This window comes from Heloderma suspectum, chromosome 1 (assembly GCF_057233095.1).
Source record: "Heloderma suspectum isolate Gila_16-S chromosome 1, 16-S_ref, whole genome shotgun sequence".
Lineage (NCBI taxonomy): Eukaryota > Metazoa > Chordata > Lepidosauria > Squamata > Helodermatidae > Heloderma > Heloderma suspectum.
In genome coordinates, this window is record NC_139458.1 from 20,820,232 (window position 1) to 20,838,404 (window position 18,173).

An 18,173-nucleotide genomic window follows, 5' to 3' on the forward strand; every position below is an offset into this window, starting at 1 on the left:
ACAATAGCTGCGCTGTGTATAAAACCAAGGATCTTGCCACAGATCAAGGTGCTCCCAATGAATAATCACATAGGATCTAAAACCAAGGGTGCTTCCAGACAAGGCTATTATTGCCTCCATTTGTAACTAGGGCCATCTGAGAATTTCACTTCTGTTTGCAAATCATGGGAACATATCCTGTTTGCAATCCTGAACATGAGCAAGAGCACTTTTTTCATGAAATATTCACAAATTCCTGAATTTGTGTTTGTGTTCAAAAAATGCATATTTTTCAAACAAATGTGCACCTTGAAATGAATGTTTTTTTTAAAAAAAATACATTGTCACACTTTAGTCAATGGGGGGGAGGAAGTGCACACTTTTGAAAAATATGCACAGAAATGCACACTTTCCTCATTCGAACAAGCCAAAAAACAGGTTGACAACTAAAACGGGGGTGAGCCAAAACGAGCTTCCAACTTCCAAGTGATTTTCAGCAATTTAGGTGAACTCAAAAATCACTGGTTCTCCCATCCTATTTGTAACCCTCCCACATTTCCCCACCGTCAAGCTACACAGTGGCCAAATTATTTTGACACCTGAGGAAGAAAATCCTACAAGCACTTCTCCCCCTCCTTGGAAGTAAAAATATAGTAACAATCAAATAAATAACTAGCAATTTGCTAACCTTTCATGAAACCCAAAATGTGCTGCCTGAGGCAGCCACTTCACTCTGCACTAATGGTAGGGCCAGACCTACCTGGATGGAAGCATCCAGGGATGAAACACTGTTCTCACCACCATTACCCGTCACCATCCCTAAATGGCACGCAAGATATTCAAAGCCCCATGGAAAACACTACCCACCCACCCTCCCCTCCCCCGGCTCACAGTAGCCAAAAGAACAATTTATCGGAACTAATTGAAGCATCGGGGCCTTGGAAGAAAAACGCATTAGTCATTTAGCAGTTGAACTAATACTGCAATGCTTTTCCTGCTGTTTCATTAGAGACACATTGCTCCAATGGCCTAATCATATGCTCAGTCACAGCTCAATCAGTACCCTGAGTCCTGACAAGCTGTCCTGCCAGGCCTACAGCTGATAAGGTGTCTGCTCTCCTAGTCACCTCAATTATTGACTGTATTTTATTGTCAATCTAACGGCCAAATGCTTATCAGCAAACCATCAGGTGCCTGTAATAGGAAAGTGACCCTCAGTTTATATGTACCATTAATGATCATTAGCAAATAATTAGATTCTTTAATCCGCAAACTCAGAGGCATGCAAATATGACAGAGCATCCTGATTCTAGAAATAATCTGCTAAAAAGCCTTCCTTTGAAGATCAAACATCCAAGTATAGTTCCAGGCATTTGAACATTGAAGGCATAAATGTGCAAAGAGATGGATGGATTCAGAGAGTTTTATCATATCCAAAGAAATTTTTGTTTTTTAATCTATCAAATTGTGAAAAAATGTTCACAATTAAGCAAAACAGCTTATATCCTTTCTTTATACCACAAGACAGAAACAGGGATATGTGAATAGTGATATGAATGATTTTAAACGACTAGAGTTAAGGCTATCTCATGTAGGTTCAAGCTCAACAAAGCCAGGAACTTGGAAATGTAGGCTGATGCCTTACCAGATGTGCCCCATGATCAGTGTTGATGTTGTGCAATGTCATAAGTAGTACTTACTTACAACTTATCCTCCATGTACCCACACTTTTCCTTGGTCTTTTAGAGGATGGTGTGCCTAGGGATGTACGAATCCCTTATCTGGCTCTGCTCAGGGGCATCCACGGTGGGGGGGAGGCACTCCGTCCCTCCGCCCTAGAATCCTTGACGGGGGGGGAGGCATTCCATCCCTCCCCCCAGAATCCTGCCCGGCTGGCTCCGCTCCGTGGCCAAGCCGCGGAGCCGCCAGCCGGCTCCGGCCGCCCACAGCCGGACATCCAGCTGCTGGGCAGCCCTGCAGGGACGCAAATGGCGGCTGTCGTAGCCACCGCCATTTGCGCCCCTGTATTGAGCCGTGATAGGCTAAGTAAATATTTACGTAGCCTATCACGGCAGGGGGAAATACCCCAGTGTATGCAAATGGCGGTAGCCGCCACCATTGGCATACGCTGGGTTTTTTTCCCCCCTGCCGTGATAGGCTAGGTAAATACTTACGTAGCCTATCACGGCGGGGGGGGGGGGGAACCCAGCATACGCAAATGGCGGTAACCACCGCCATTTGCGTATGCTGGGGTTCCCCCCCCCCGCCATGATAGTCTACGTAAATACTTACGTAGCCTATCACGGCCTCTGCAGGGACGCAAATGGCGTCCCTACGTTAGCCATGATAGGCTACGTAAGTATTTACGTAGCCTTTCACGGCTATGAAGAGGAGGAACGGCGCGGACGGGAGCACAGACGGGAGCAGGTAAGTGCTCCGTTTCACGCGCCTTTCGTGGGGTGGGGGCGGCAGGGTCTTCGTCCCGCGCGCCTTTTGTGTGGTGGGAGGGCGAGGGCTTCGTTCCACGATGGATTTCGGGGGGCCAAATGCACTGGCATTCAGCCTCACCAAGATCCGTCGCGGAATTCTCTGACATCCCTAGGTGTGCCTGGTACCAGCAAAGACAACCCACTGGTCCTGTACTGCCTTATGAAGCATCTGAGCCTTACTGTTTTGCTGGAGGAATCATCCTGTGAGTTGACCCTTGTCTGTTTGTTGCCTGTAAGCAAGCATGATTTGTGATATTGCACAACATCATCAGTGATCACGGGGCATGTCCGCTAAGGCTTTTTCAGAAGCTTCTGGCTGGCCCATGATGCTGGATCAGATGGACGTCTAGTCTGATCCAGCAAGGCTCTTCTTGCGTTCTTCCCTGTCCATTAAATGACAGTGATGAAAAGCAAAGCACTTTGGTTGACCACTAAACCTGCCCCAAGGCTATGAACGTGAGTGATCAGAGAAGGCTTGACAACATCATCCATGATTGGGGACCCTGACCTTCACATGTCACAAGTTCTGCCCTCTTTCATTACTTCAGCTTTGCTTGAATTCTGTTTCAATCAGTTCACCGGTATCCAGAATTCAGTCACCAGTGTGGTCTAACAGATGCGATGAGGGAAATCTCCTCAATTCCTGACCACTGTTACTTTACATGTTATAATCTTATCTGTTTACATGTTATGCCCTTATCTGGACAGAGATAGCCTAGCTACAGTTATCCATGCTCTGATAACTTCTCGTCTGGATTACTGCAATGCGTTATACGTGGGGCTGCCTTTGAAAACGGTCCGGAAACTTCAGCTGGTCCAAAATAGGGCAGCAAGATTGTTAACAGGGACTGGCCTGCGAGCTCATATTACACCAGTACTTTTCCAGCTGCACTGGCTGCCAGTCCATTTCCGGGCCCGATTCAAAGTGCTGGTGTTAACATTCAAAGCCCTTAACGGCTTGGGGCCAGGTTACCTCAAGGATCGCCTCCTCCCATATGTGCCTGCCCAGACCTTAAGATCATCATCAGTGGCCCTTCTCCGTGAGCCCCTGCCAAAGGAAGTGAGGCGGGTGGCTACTAGGAGGAGGGCTTTTTCTGTTGTGGCACCCCGGCTCTGGAATGAGCTCCCTAGGGAGGTTCGCCTGGTGCCTACATTGCACTCCTTTCGGCGCCAGGTGAAGACCTTTTTATTTTCCCAGGCATTTTAGCTTTCTAAATTTTTATCTTTGCTGTTTTAAATCTGTATTTTAAACTCCTGCACTGCTGCTAGGTTTTATTGTGGTTGTATTGTTATATTGTGGTTTTAATGTTCTATATATTTTAAATTGTTTTATTGTGTATTGTTTGGTTTTAATTTTTGTGAACCGCCCAGAGAGCTTCGGCTATTGGGCGGTATAGAAATGAAATAAATAAATAAATAAATAAATAAAATAATATTGTCTTAGAGATGGGGTTTTTTGCTCTGAATGCCTGTTCCTGGAGCTCTGGAGTTAATTCAAAAATGTATCCAAAATGCCAGAACTACAGTAGCTGGCCAATAAAAGTTCTCACCTCTCTTGCTCTGCGATTTATTTGTTTATTTTTATGCCAGCTGATAGCATCTATAGAAGCCTAATCCACAATTAAAAATAATTTTTATGGATGTCAAGGGCTCCTTGGAGGCCTCTCTCAGTCTAATCCAGTAGCCAAGTCCAGACACAGACAAAGGGATTCTTTTCAAAGCTTTATTCCTCTTTTACAACTTAACAACTCTACCGTTAGCAACTAGATATGAGCAGCAGAGTACCTATGCCCTAAGTTGGAACAGTTGGTCCCCAAATTTCATAATTTGAAAGGGAATTACTGGCAGACCCCTGAACTTAAGGACTAGGAAGAGTCCCTCCCCTTTTCCCCTGGATCCTCTGGGTGCAGCCGTTGTTTGCGCGCCAAACAGGCACTACGCCTCCCTTCTGCACCCTCCATTTGGCGCCGCTCTCTGCATCGGCGTCGCACGTCCACCAAGTCTGCCACCCCCCTGCCACCCCCACCCCCGTGACGGGACTTACCTTGGTCGAATGTCCCTGGCGGCAGCGGCTCCGGCGGCAGTGGTGCAGCGGCGGCGGCCAGTCTTCCGACCGGCTGCCACCGCCGCCATTTCCAAGTAAAAAAAAACACAAGCAAACGTGATAGGCTATGTAAATGTTTACGTAGCCTATCACGGCTGACTTTGGAAAAAAAAGTGCGTACGCAAATGGCGGCGCCCATGGGCGCCGCCATTTGCGTACGTGCTTTTTTTTTCTCAAAGTCAGCCGTGATAGGCTACGTAAACATTTATGTAGCCTATCATGGCTGACTGCAGGGACACAAACAGCGGCGGCTATGGCCGCCGCCATTTGCGTCCCGGCAGGACTAGAGGATTCACGGCTGGAGGGACAGGGCGCCTCCCCCCCGGCCAGAATTTCGGCAGGGAGGGACAGGGCGCCTCCCCCCGGACAGAATTTCGGGGGGGAGGGACGGGGCACCTCCCCCCCACCAGAATTTCGGGGGGAGGGACGGAGCGCCTCCCCCCCCACCGCGAAGCAAGCTTTGAGATCAGGTAAGTGACTTTCGTCCATCCCTAGATATGAGCAGCAGAGTACCTATGCCCTACAGTTGGTCTCTGTTTGAAAGGGAACAATTGGAACAGTTGGTCCCTGTTTGAAAGGGAATCACTGGCAGACCCCTGAACTTAAGGGCTAGGGAGAGTCCCTCCCCTTTTCCCTTGGATCCTCTGGGCGCAGCCGTTGTTTGCGCGCCAACCGGGCACTACGCCTCCTTTCCGTGCCCTCCATTTGGCGCCACTCTCTGCGTCGGCGTCACGCGTCCATCAATTCTGCTTCCCGCGCTCTGTCACTCCCAGGACTGCTATCTAAGCTAGGAATGCCGGTGGGAGGAATCTCCGTCAGCTGTTGGCCCTGGGAAAGAGGAGCGCACTCCTCTCCCAGGAGCGACTCCTCTTCCTCAGAATCAGAACTACTCTGGGATTCTATGGGCTCAGTGTCCACCCTGAGACACCAAGGGTTTCATTAGACAAAATCAACAGTAATTTTTTTTTTTTTAATTAAGGGAACAATCATATGGCCCCTAGACAGCATCTGAGGGGACCATAGGATTTTTCAGATTCCTCCTGGCTCTAAGTTTGGAGAGAGGGCTCTGACCTCAGAGTAAGAAAACCGCGCTCCCCGCCCCCTCCCCCCCGGCAACGCGCATGAAGAGAAGCGCTCTGGCTGCCTCTACAAGCTCCATGATGCATGCCAGTTGGTGAGGCGGAGAAGGGAGGGCTTACACCATATCCCCAGCCCACCCCAGCCTCTGTCCCTCCCTCTCCCAGACGCCTGTGCTAGATGGGCAAATACGCCCATCTAGCTAAAATGCAGAGCGTGGGGCACAACGTGCCTCCCACTCTGCCTTGTATACTCGACAGCGTCCGACTTTGGAAGCGTACAAGTACCCAGAATGGATCTCATTAGACTGTGCCCTAAATTATGTTATGGCATATGACTAGTATCTCATCTACCGCATTCATCACAATGTAAATGGGAGATCTGTGCAGGATGGTTACATTCCCACCGCCATTTTATTTCATGGTAGGCATTTGTGGAAAATCTGAAGATTTTACAAGGAACACAGCCCTCCAGTGTAATTGCAGCTACGCCACCAAGAGCAAGTGGAAACCTGAGGTCATTTTAAAGGATCAGCAGAACCATGTGCTAAAATTGTTTCTGGCCATTACCACTTCTGGCTGCAAGAAAGGGATAGACATTTTTCCAATGTTACGTTTGGTTTGTACCAAAGTTGAGATTTTTTTAAAGTCTGCATGAAAATTCATAAGCATTTTGGTACACATTTTTGCAAGCTACTTTACTAATATAATGCATTTTTAAACAGTATTTTCCCTAATACTGGAATTTTTGTGCACATTTTTGCAAAACTTGGAGACCTGCAAATTTGGGGTAACTGAGTTTCAGCTCACACAGTGGTTCAAAAGTGCAGAACTGGTGACTTTGCATTAAAATGCAAACTGAATGAAATCCCCACACACACACACACACACATTCCTACCTGCAGGATGGTATGTTTAAATGATCCCACACTAAACCACTTTCTGTGTGCTGAACTCTTCTCCCTAAGATGCTAGTTTTTGCATAAAGGGATTTTTTTTCTATGAGGGGAACACTGAAATATTTATTAAACATATGCTTGCCCATTTCACTATAAAGCAAGGGTAGAGGTGTGTAATCTCACAAAATCTTGTGGGCAATCTCACAAAATGGCTGCCATTGGGGAATGGCCCATTCACAAAATGGCTGCCATGGTGACTGTGACAGGTTACAAAATACCCATTTCCCAGAAGGCAAACTGGTAAGAGTAAAAGAAAGTACCTTGTGCACAAGCCTAAGTAAAAGGAAGAGGAAGGGTCTGAGCCCCAAAACACAAAGCCACTCTTTTGAACTCACATTTTTCTCCTCCAGCATTCATTTCATAGCAGGCAAACTGTTGAGGCGCAAAGACCTGGGGCCCAGAGGCATTCTTGGACATACAGATGGCATTGGAAGCTGACACTTCACTTTTCAGCAAGTCAGCCTCCCAGGTATTATTCTTAATTTTAAAAATATTTTAAAATAAAATAAAAATAAGGAGGGGCAAGAGGTGCCAAGGGAGATATCTGTGGTCACCATGTTGGAGACCCCAGTTTTATACTAAGCTAAGCTCTCAGAACAGAGGAGCAAAACTCCCCCCGTCCCCGACTTCACCTCTTCACACTCTGCTGCTTTAAGATCAGCCTACCTCAACCTGGCACCCTCCCAATGTTCTGTACTTCAACTCCCATCATCCCCAGGCAGCATGGCCAATGGTCAGGAATGCTGGGAGTTGTCATTCAAAACAACTAGAGGGAACCAGGTTAAGGCTGGCCTAATTACAGAAATGAAAACCTCTTCCTGATAACCAATGAGTCACAACAACGACACCAGAATAAAGGAGGGGGGAACACAAAGTCTTGTTCTCAATTTTATCAAATTTGATCTTGGCCCCACTATTGTTCTTTATTTATCACATTCATATCCCACCCCTTATTCCAGGGAGGGTGGCATACATGGTTCTATACCCCCCTTTCAATTTTATCAGCACAACAACCCTGTGAGGTGGGCTCCACCGAGAGAGGCAAGGACACCAAATGAACTTCATGGATGAGCAGGGATTTGAATCTGGCTCTCCAGAGTCCTCATACAATACCATTACCCACACATGTTCTCAGTGGGAGGTCTTCGTTCCCCATAACCTGTTCTTTGCTTCCTGACTATGCAGTGTTATGGGATGGAAGCTGGTCAGGATGGCCCACAGGATCCCTTCAAACTCTGTGGTTCCTACTCTTTAAGATTTCTGTAAGTAGAGCTATCAAGTGTGGGATGCCCTGAGGATTTGTCTCTGAAGACCTGACAAAAGACAGCTGACAGCAGGAAATATTCTGGGTGACGTGCTTCAATAGAATCTAGGATGGCCCAAGGCAGGAGAAGTGAGGGGCAGAAATGACTCATCTTTCCTCAGCTGGGTCTGTATGTAAGCAGGACACAAAGAAAAAGCTGACCCTTCTGACGAGACTCTGAAAGGGACAGAGAGGGCTGAACTGCTCTCTGTCCTAGAAATCTGATGAGAATGAATGTCTGTCAGAGTGGGCAATGCTGCAAATCCCCACCTAATGCTCAACCTATATATTTGTAAATAGATGCAAATATGACCAAACGCTCCTTCCAAAGGAACCTGGGTGAACGCTGTACCCCTGAGACAGAGAGACGCCATAGTTCCTCTTGAGACTAATGAATAAAAATATCGAAGTAAATATAACAGTGGCACACAATTAAGCAACCACTTTTAAATGAGGACTCTTGACTCAAAATGTAAACGTAGTTTCCATGCATTTTACTGAGTGTAACAAAGCAAATTCTGTCCAAGTTATGCAACAGCTTGTGGGCACTATCTATAAAAGAAAGACGGAATGAATGTGAGGGGGAAAAAAACATAGAATTCATGGGAGTAACACTGAAATCCAGCAGAATCAGGGCTTCAAATGACTACAGAAACCTTATACAAGTGTAATAGCTCCTGTGCACAGCCACATGGGACCAGGTTGCTCCACCCCTTAAGTCGTGAGTGCCACACAGCCCCTCCCCTTGGCATTTGTGCATACACTGAGAATGTCTGATGGGATGGGGACTTTGCATGGAGAACTTTATGCGCACAGGCCCCCTTCCCTGCACTGGGATTTACGGTATGGTGACGGTGTGGAGAACTGTCCTTTAAGAGAATCTCCAGCCCCACTCACTGGACTACCGTTTCCCAAGACCGCCTGCGAGAAAGGAATTACAGGTTGTCCACATAAACCCTATCTGTAATAAAAGACGGTGTGTGTCTGTCTGTCTCTCCATCTGTCCTTCCATCACCGCCACAAGACATGAAACCTAGACACCTGAAACTTGACATACTAAGGGGACCCTAGGGATGTGCACCGCAGGGTTTTGTTTTTTAAACACATTAACTAATTGTAATTTATTTAAATGTGTCCATGTGGTTGAAGCCTGCAGTAAATCTTCAGCCTCTAGGGAGGCATACATCCCTAACCAGCACATAGCTTTGCAGATCATACCCATTTGAAGTGAGGAGAGATTATTAGGCCGAGGAACAGAGTTATGCACCTGTCCCCTGCTGTGGGGCAGACCCCCGCCCCGGTGGGAATAGAGCTGACAGACCCCCTCCCTTAAGGTCCTACAGCAGTGTACCTGGCAGGGCCTGTGCCTAGGGGTGCCAGTGGGCATGGCTTCACTCAGACAGGGTGGCACGATGTGTCGAGGTCTCTGACAGTTGGGTAGGGTCACTTGAAGGCTTCACTGTGTCAAACTAATGGTGATTTAGTAGGCCGAGCGTCAGAGTTATGTGCCTGCTCCCTCTCCTACTGCTGTGGGACAGATCCTGCTCAGGGGAATGGAGTGGAAAGACCTCCGCCCAAGGGGCTACAGGGGTACAGCAAGGCAGGGGCCATGCCTGGGAGTGCCAACAGGCATGGCTTCACTCAAGACAGGGCAGATATAATGTGTCCAGCTCTGACACCTGAGTAACTTTGCTTGCAGCCTTCACTGTATCAGCGTCAAGGCTACTCCCACCCATGGGAAGCTGGGTCTGATCATTAGTGAATAATAAGTGAGAAAAACAAGAGTCTTTGTAGGTGGAACTACGTGTTTTGAAAGGGCAACCGCCACTTCTCCTTGGCAAAGCGGGGCTGGAAAGTAGGATTTCCAGTAGAAATCCTATTTCCAGCAGGTGGAAGAAGGTGCTTAGCTACCAGATTCCAGACTTGTGTTTCCATTGCATAATGATTCCATTATCCATCCACACAGCTTCATTACATTCAATTACCTGAGCTGTCATCTGCAAAAGAAGTTCAAATAACCTTTTGGTTTGTAGCTATTTAACACCCAAAAGCAACTGTGTAAATCATAAAGATGAAAACTACCTTATGAAGAAGGACGCTGCCGCTGAAGTACCTGCAGCAGGGGTCACCAAACTCTGGGAACCACCATTCCCGGTTTGGTCACAGTTGTTCTGTCCTGAGGTAACTTGAATATTAGAGCCTTCCTTTCCACGCTCTCCTGCTGTTGCCTCCTGCGGGAATACCAAAATTAAAAACAGGTGTTTATAAATATATTCATTTAGAGGAAAGCTTTATTAGCATGCCCCTTAAATAACATAAAGGGGGGAGGAACTGCCATCACTATAGAGGACATGACTGAAAACTGAAAATCACCTTGCGAAGCTAGAACACTATGCCATAAACAATAATATGAACACAGTATTTCACATAGGGAGTAGTGTATACTCCTAGAGCAAACTTACCATCTATCTATTGATCAATCGATCGATTGCATTTATATCCTGTTTTTCCTCTTGCAAGGAACCCAAGGTGGCTTACATTATCCTCCTTTCCATTTTATCCTCACAATAACAACCCTGTGAGGTAGGTTGGGCTGAGGGTCTGTGACGGGCCCAAAGTCACCCAGTGAGCTTCCATGGCTGAGTGGGGACTAGAACCCAGATCTCCCAGCTCCCAGTCCAACACTCTCACCACTACACCACACTGGCTGTCATGGCGAACTCATCCTCTGAGTGTGGATCCTACTTTAGCCAAAACAGCGCCACCCATGCACAACAGGGAGTCATCAGCAGGCTTGGGGAAACCCCACGGTTTGCAGGAGTTAAAAAATAACAACTTTAGAAAAATAAACCATAACCCACGGGGGGAACAAAACAGTCCAATGAGACCTAAGTATGCTCAGTGTACAAGGAATGCTGACTGACTGTTGGGGGAAAACCCAGAAAACCGTGTGGGAGAGGGGGAATGGAATGGTGCATCCTGCAAGAGGGTATGGCTAGCACCCTGAACAGGGGCTACTCCACACTGCAACATTTTGCTGGAGGCTCCACCTGCAACTACTACTATTAGGCAATAGCAGTACTAGTAGTGGTAGTGGGGGTACTAGCAGCCACAGTAACCCAATTATATTGGTCGTTGTAGGGCCAGTTGTATCATCAGCATAAATTGGTTCAAGTCCATCTTAGGATTCATTTTCTAAGTTATTTTATCTCCTGATGTTTTTTGTTATTTTATTTTAAATGCTTATAAAATGCGTACCTTTTATGATTGTTGTTGGTGTTTTCTGGGGGGAAAAATCCTGCCTGAAACCCTGGAGAGACACTGCCAATCAGTGTCGACAATACTGGCCAAGACAGACCAATGGTTTGACTCAGTCTAAAGAAGCTTCATATATTCTTAACTGGTACTAGTTTATTGTAAGCCACCCTGTGAGGATAGACATCCTAAAGATTTATTAACTCAATTAAATAAATAAATGTTGCAGCTGAATGGATCAAGAAAAGCTTCCTAAATGAACAACTGGTCGAGGAGGGTTCTCTATGTAGGAGGGTTCAGATCTCTTACTATTACCACTACTACCTACTACTGTCATATTTATTTAGTGACAATAATGGCACTATATGCTGTAAGGGACACAGAAATGAGACAATTCCGGCCCAGGGGACTTATAAACTACATTAGAGCAACACAACTGGGATGAGGATAGGATGTCAGGGAAAGGAAGTGATGAAAGGGATTGAGAGCATCAAACAGCAACAGACAGGATAGCAATTGTTCAGCAAACACTACAGCAAAGACGTGTGTCTTCACAAGCGACTTGAAAGAAGAGAGGAAGACACCTTGATGGAAAGGTGAAGAATCAAGACACCTTGATGACAAGGAAAGAATCAAAGACTACTCCAAGGCTATGTTTCTCAAAGACACAGAAGAGCATAGTATTTCCAACTGTAACAAAGAGATACAGGAGGAAGAAGGATTTAGGTGGAGAAATTGGAAGCTCTGCCCTCGCCCTCTTCACCCCGAGATCTCGACAGGAGATCCAGGAGGAGTTATCAGAGAGACAATCAGAAATGTAGGACTGAACAGGACAGGACTTCACAAGACTATTAGCAGATCTTGGGAGTCCTACCATTGCAAAGGTTTGGATTATGTGAATTCAACAGATCATCTAAGCCCATTGTCCTGTGATATGCTTCCTAACCCACCACGTCTGCCTGATAACCCATTCCCCCTGTCTTTCCTATATTCCGTACACAGCCACAGTAATAAGTTATAAATGGAAGGCATGTCGGCAAAAGGCCCAGAGCCGGACAAGGTTAAAACCATGACCAGAGGCAGACAACAGGAATAATACAGAGACTCTTTGTTATAGGTAATGCACTGTTAAACCGTCTGACAAGCATGAAAACACGGAAAAAGATAAGCAGAACCCCTTTTGTTTTACGGCATTATTCGGTGGCTGGCAGAACGGTTTATATGCTTCAGTTATAACTGTCAGGAATTATTTCTCAGTCGCGTATCATCTACAAGCTCTATCTGTTTTAAGAGGAACTAACCAAACGGTCACATTTGTAGCATCTTTCCGCCTGAGCAGCCAAAAGAACCAAGTAAAAACATCGATTTCTTTTTAAGGAAGAAAAAACCCAACCTTGACAAAAAGTGTATACATGCCCACATGCATACACACCACAGTTTATATAACTCACATGTCTCCTCAGGTTTTCTTTCTCAGTTCTCAAAGGAGATAGCTATGATTTTTTTTAACCTCCTGCAAATGGTATTTGTAGAAAGAAATGTGATCTTTGTTTGGCTGTTCTGGCATCATGGCCTGGCACACATCTGCAGGATGATATTGAAGGAGTAGCAGAAGCATTATCCTAAATCACTGCTATCTAAAATCTTGGAAGTTTTTATTGAGAAATGCAAGGTTCAACTCCAGAGGGGTTGGTGCCTAAGTCATCTGCAGCAAAAAGCAACAAGAGTCCTGTGGCACCTAAAAGCATATAGTGGTATAAGCTTTTGTGCACTGGACAGTTTAATTTAATTTAACCAGTTTGTATTTACCACAGGTCCCCTTCCCATGAACCTATAGCGGGTTGGAAGCCCTGTGGTGTGTGACCTGATGCCAGTGGGGAGGATGTATGAATGCGGCAATGGCATGGGCATTTCCAACCTGCCCAAGCATGCCAACTGGGTGGCAAAGACCGAAGTGATGGGCCCCACCCATGTGGTTGCTACATTCACATGGACCAGCCAACAGTGCAGCTCAACTGCTAACTGGGACAGGCCAATGTAATCATAAGTATCTCAGTACTTTGTCATCTGCACTGGCTGCTAATTTGTTTCCAAGCCCAATTCAAAATGGTGGTTTTAACCTTTAAAGCCCAGAATGGCTTGGAGTCAGGTTACCTGAAGGAGCATCTCCTCCTATATTTACCTACCCGGACTCTAAGGTCATCTTCTGAGGTCCTCCTCCTGTCTTACATGGCTCCCTACCAAATGAAGCAAGGCAGGTGTCTACAAGAAACAGGACATTTTCAGTGGTGGCACCCATCTGTAGAATGACCTCCCCAAAGAGGCCCACCTAGCACCTATGGTCTTTCTGGCACCTGGTGAAGACCTTTTTAGACTCTCAGGCATTTTAAGGACTGTTTTTAGATCACTGCACTTTTACTGCTGCTCGTTTTACTTTGGTTTTATGAACTAGAACGTTTTTAGTCTTTGCTGCTGATCTTATCTTGGTTTTATGATTTGCTGTTTTTATTCATTGTTTTATTGTCTGTATTTTATGTTTTTAATATATTGCACACACCCCAGGCAAGTTTGGTTACTGGTCAGTTTAAAAGTATAATAAATGAAATGAATATTGTAGGATCAAACAATAGGATATTTTGTTGTTATTACTGAACACTGGGAGGAAATCCTTGACGGTACGAGCAATCGGACAACTAAACCAAGTACCTAGAAGGGGTGGTAGGCTCTCCCTCCCTGGAGATCTTCAAGCAGAGGGAGCACACGTATGTGTTGGGGATGGTTTAGGTCTATATTTCTATAATTATCTGTATTTCCTGAATCAAGCACTGACTTGGAGTAGATGGTCTACAATTCTATGGTTCTATGAGAACGTATAAAACCTAGCAACAAGGACCAACATGTATATGCCAGAAATAAACCCAGATAGCTCAAAGCAAAAAAAAAAAAAGGTGGGGGGATGCTATAAACAACCACAGGAAGTGAAAATCCCTCGGATCTTTCCAAACACTGCATGACAATATTTTTCCCAGTGTTTGCAGCCAGTAGCGCTGTCAGTCCTTGCCACAGCACTACCACGTGTTTAAATAAGAACTGTGTGATGATAGCAGCCAGCAGACATGGATGTCTTATTTCGCCCTCCTAGCCATGAAGAGTTCCTGGCTCTTTAAAGTTAGATGGAAGACAACGCAGCCTCCACAGTCCTGCCCTCTTCAACCCAGAGCTGTGCTACAGAGGTGACGCCTGCAGCTCACGCTCACCTTTCTAGCCTCAAAGCTTACGGGCTCTTTGGCTGCAATGAAGTCTGAACAGCACGCGCAGCTGCAAGGGTTACCCCAAAGTGAGGAGATAGGTGGCAGTGCCTTTCTGCAAGGCTGAAGGAAGGGAAAAGGAAAGTTTCAGCTATACTCACAGTTAGAAGTCTTTGATACTTATTTGGTTCCCCATTGCAGTAACGCCCCAGAACTAAGACCAGCCTTAAAAAACAGACAAGTAGACTTTGTCATAGCCCCACAACAGAAATTACAAGGGACTAACATACCAATGAAACCCATCAGAGTTTGTGGCCTTCGTTCCCACCCAATCTGAACAGAGAGAAATTCCCCCATGAGACCAAACATTTATTTAGATTAATACACAGCCCTATGATGTCGAGTTTTCCAGAGAGATTCACCAAAAAGCAATACATTATAAATGATAAAACAGCATAATCAATAAAACAGGAGATAGCAGGTCTTAAAACAATCTCATGAGATGTCAAAAAAGCCTGGGTCTTTGCCTGGTTCCAAAATGACATAACAGCAGGTACCAGGAAAGCCTTCCTGGTGAGAGAATCTGATTTGGCACCACAACCAAAAAGGCCCTCTTTCCCAGTCACCACCTGCCTCATCTTAGACAGCAGAGGCATCCGGAGGAAGGCCTACAATGATGAACTTCATGCAAGGCAAGTCTATGGAGTATACACAAGAACCCCCTTTATACATGAAGGGGAATCATGCATGGAACAGGGCTCTGGGGTCGCACCTACGTCCCCACCTCTGAGACTGCAGGTCCCAATCGATGTCCATGCATTAGGTGTGTACGTCTGCAAGGAAAAGCCTGCACATATAGCATTAAGCAGGAAGAATGCCACAACCCAAAAGGCCAACTGCCACCCACCTGACCTCTGAAGGCACCCGGAGAAGGGCCTCTGAAGATGACCTCAGCACATAGGCAGGGAGTAGGTGGTCCTTCAGATATCTGGGTCCCAAGCTGTAGAGGAGGGGTGCGGAGCATGTTGCTTGACTAGAACTTCCATCAACTCTAGCCAAAAGAGTCAATAATGCAGGATGGTGGGAGTTACAGCCCAACATCCTGAAGGTCACAAGTTCCCCATCCATGCTGGAGAGAAACATAGAGCAACATGAAGAACATACAGCCATTGTTCCTTTGACACATGAGCTACAGGGCTGTTGTTTTTCCTCATATCCCCCGTGGAATTTTTTCTAATACCCTTCTATATTTATGGAGTTCAGTTTTATAACTACAGGCATCTCTCCACCAGCCTAAAATCCAGAATCCTACATTTAAAACGGGGCTTTCTGCTTCCGTTTTAAATGCGGGATCACAACTGACTCCCTTTACACATGCTTCCTTTCCCCCCTCCTTCTCCCCGTATCTGAGTCTTACGTTATCTTTCATGGATCTCGCATTTCTTCTTGCCGCTTTAACTCTTTTCATGGAGGAACTGAAACAGAACACAACGGGGTAATTTGATAGCTCATTATCTACGTATTTTAAATGATCTATTTAAAAACGGAACAAAGGGCATTTAGTGCAGGAGATGCCATGGAGGGTCACAGCATCATGTAAAGAGCCCACAGACTTCCGTGAAGGAGCAGTCTCATTGCAGGATAAAAGCTCTGTGTGAAGGAGCCCTACCAAGATATGCTGACCCCCCCCCCCCCGTTGAGTTTTCTAATATGATCTAGGATTCAATTGCTCAGACTTTACTGAAGAACTCCAACCTGAACTGATTGATACCTGGTGGATCTCTTTTAGTCCCCAACGCAAGAAGCTATTCATGTGCATGTAAAGATATGAGAAAATACAACTCCACTGAACTATTTTGAGGAAAGCCCCCTAAAAGTAGCGTCCAGGAATTCTTTTTCACTGCTTAATTAGATTAGATGCCACAATACATATTTGTCCCTAGGTTAACGGCTGCACAAGTGATAATATATGATGTTTCTGCCATCTGAAACACTACTCTGACATTTCAAACTAATTAGTTAAAATAAATTTAGGCAAAAAAAGACAGTGTTGTAATGAAGCACAAATGCAATTAAATACTCCCCGGGATGCCACCAAACTTTAAATTCCATGCTGCCATAGATCATGTTTTATAACCATCTCCTATGGTGACATGCTAATGCTTTTCCATAGTTAGTTACATGCACTGCTTTGTGTTCATTACGAAGGGATATAAGCCCCCTTCGTGCATTACTTGCATGAAGGGGGCATCATTCAAAATCTGGGAAGCAGGTCCATCCTCCTGGCCCCACCCCCAGCATTGGGCACACCACTGGCACTGCCTCCAATGTCCATATGTTTGTATGGTTGTCTGAAGAGAAGAAACCTACACAAGAGCACCTTCTCATGCACAAGGTTGCATACGATCAGCACAGCACTGCGACTGTGTGCCCTGATCATGTGAATGCCTATGCGCGAGCAGCTGCTCATAGCAAATAAGCTTCTTTACTGCAAACAACCAAATTAACACGTGGACATCTTGAGGAGGGCCAGCTGGATACCCGGCGTGTGATGCTCTCTCCATGCAGGTAACACATGAAAGGGGTGCTACATACACACAGCATCTTCTGAGCTAAAGGTCAGTTTATACAACATCTAAGGCTGGACACAGACAACAGCTTTAAAGAGAACTCATAGGATACAGATGTGCCAAACAGATTTCTCTTGTCCCACTGTTGTTTTGGATCAAACAAGTTTTTGAAACGCTACAAAAATCCACAAAAACTGTTTACCAAAGGCAACCTTGGGATAAGTGTATACACTAGGTGTGGGGAATCTCACACCCAGGGGCCAGATCCAGCCCTTCAACATGCTTGGTAGAACGTGTAGTTTGGTCCTAAAATGGCTTACAGTAATGGATTTATACATATACTAGCAACCCTTAGAATCAACCTCATAAGTTAGGTCACTACTGTTATCCTGGTATTAGAGATGAGATGGCGAGCAGAAATAATTTAGCATGGCTTAGAGTTAGACCACCCTGTGAGTCATGGCTGAGATGAGATTTGAAACCTGTTTTCACAGCTCCCATTTTCTTCAGTTGCCCCTTACACTCTGCTCTTACAGGGCTTCGGCGATGCCTGTGCGTCTGTGTCTGTTCTCCCTCCACTGCCCGTTTTATTTGCATTCGCATCCCATGTGTCTGCAACTACAGATCCGCTGTCTCATCATGCCTTTACAAAACTGTTGGAAAGGATACTTCAACTCTGGGGGTGAGAAAAAAGTGTTTAATTTTCCCCTCGTTCTGTCAGTACATGGCAAAACTTGTTTAACCTCTGACTCTAAGGGTGTTAATTGTGTAATTAAAGATTTAGTGGAATGATATGGATCATCTGTAGATGTGTTATTTCACTAATTAATTTATCTTGGCAGGCCTGACTCGATTCCCCCACCCCCTTTTCAACAATCAATGCAGACTCTTGCAAAATTTCCCTCCCGTTGATACGAATCACATTTGTAGAGCAAGGTTTTGTTTGCAGTGATTACGAGGGCATTGTTGTGATACTGGCATTTGCTTTTAGCACGGGTAGTTCTGGGGAGGGCAATTCATGCTGCAAAAAAATAGGCTTCCTTTGAAGATCAGAAAAATTAACACCAGGAACATACATACATACATACATACATTTATATACTGATAGCCGAAGCTCTCTGGGCAGTTCACAAAAATTGAAACCACAAAGCACACAGTAAAACAATATAAAATATCAAAACATTAAAACC

At 45.6% G+C, this 18,173-nt stretch overlaps 1 protein-coding gene across 1 annotated transcript in view; it reads right to left on the reverse strand.

Moving 5' to 3' along the window:
• KIF26A (kinesin family member 26A) overlaps window positions 1-18,173 on the reverse strand; it is a 199,068-nt gene that overhangs the window by 82,005 nt on the left and 98,890 nt on the right. Inside the window, exon 4 of the mRNA XM_084837551.1 lies at window positions 9,993-10,141. Within this exon, the coding sequence (XP_084693677.1) occupies window positions 9,993-10,141 (149 nt within the window). The remainder of the gene's footprint in view (window positions 1-9,992; window positions 10,142-18,173) is intronic.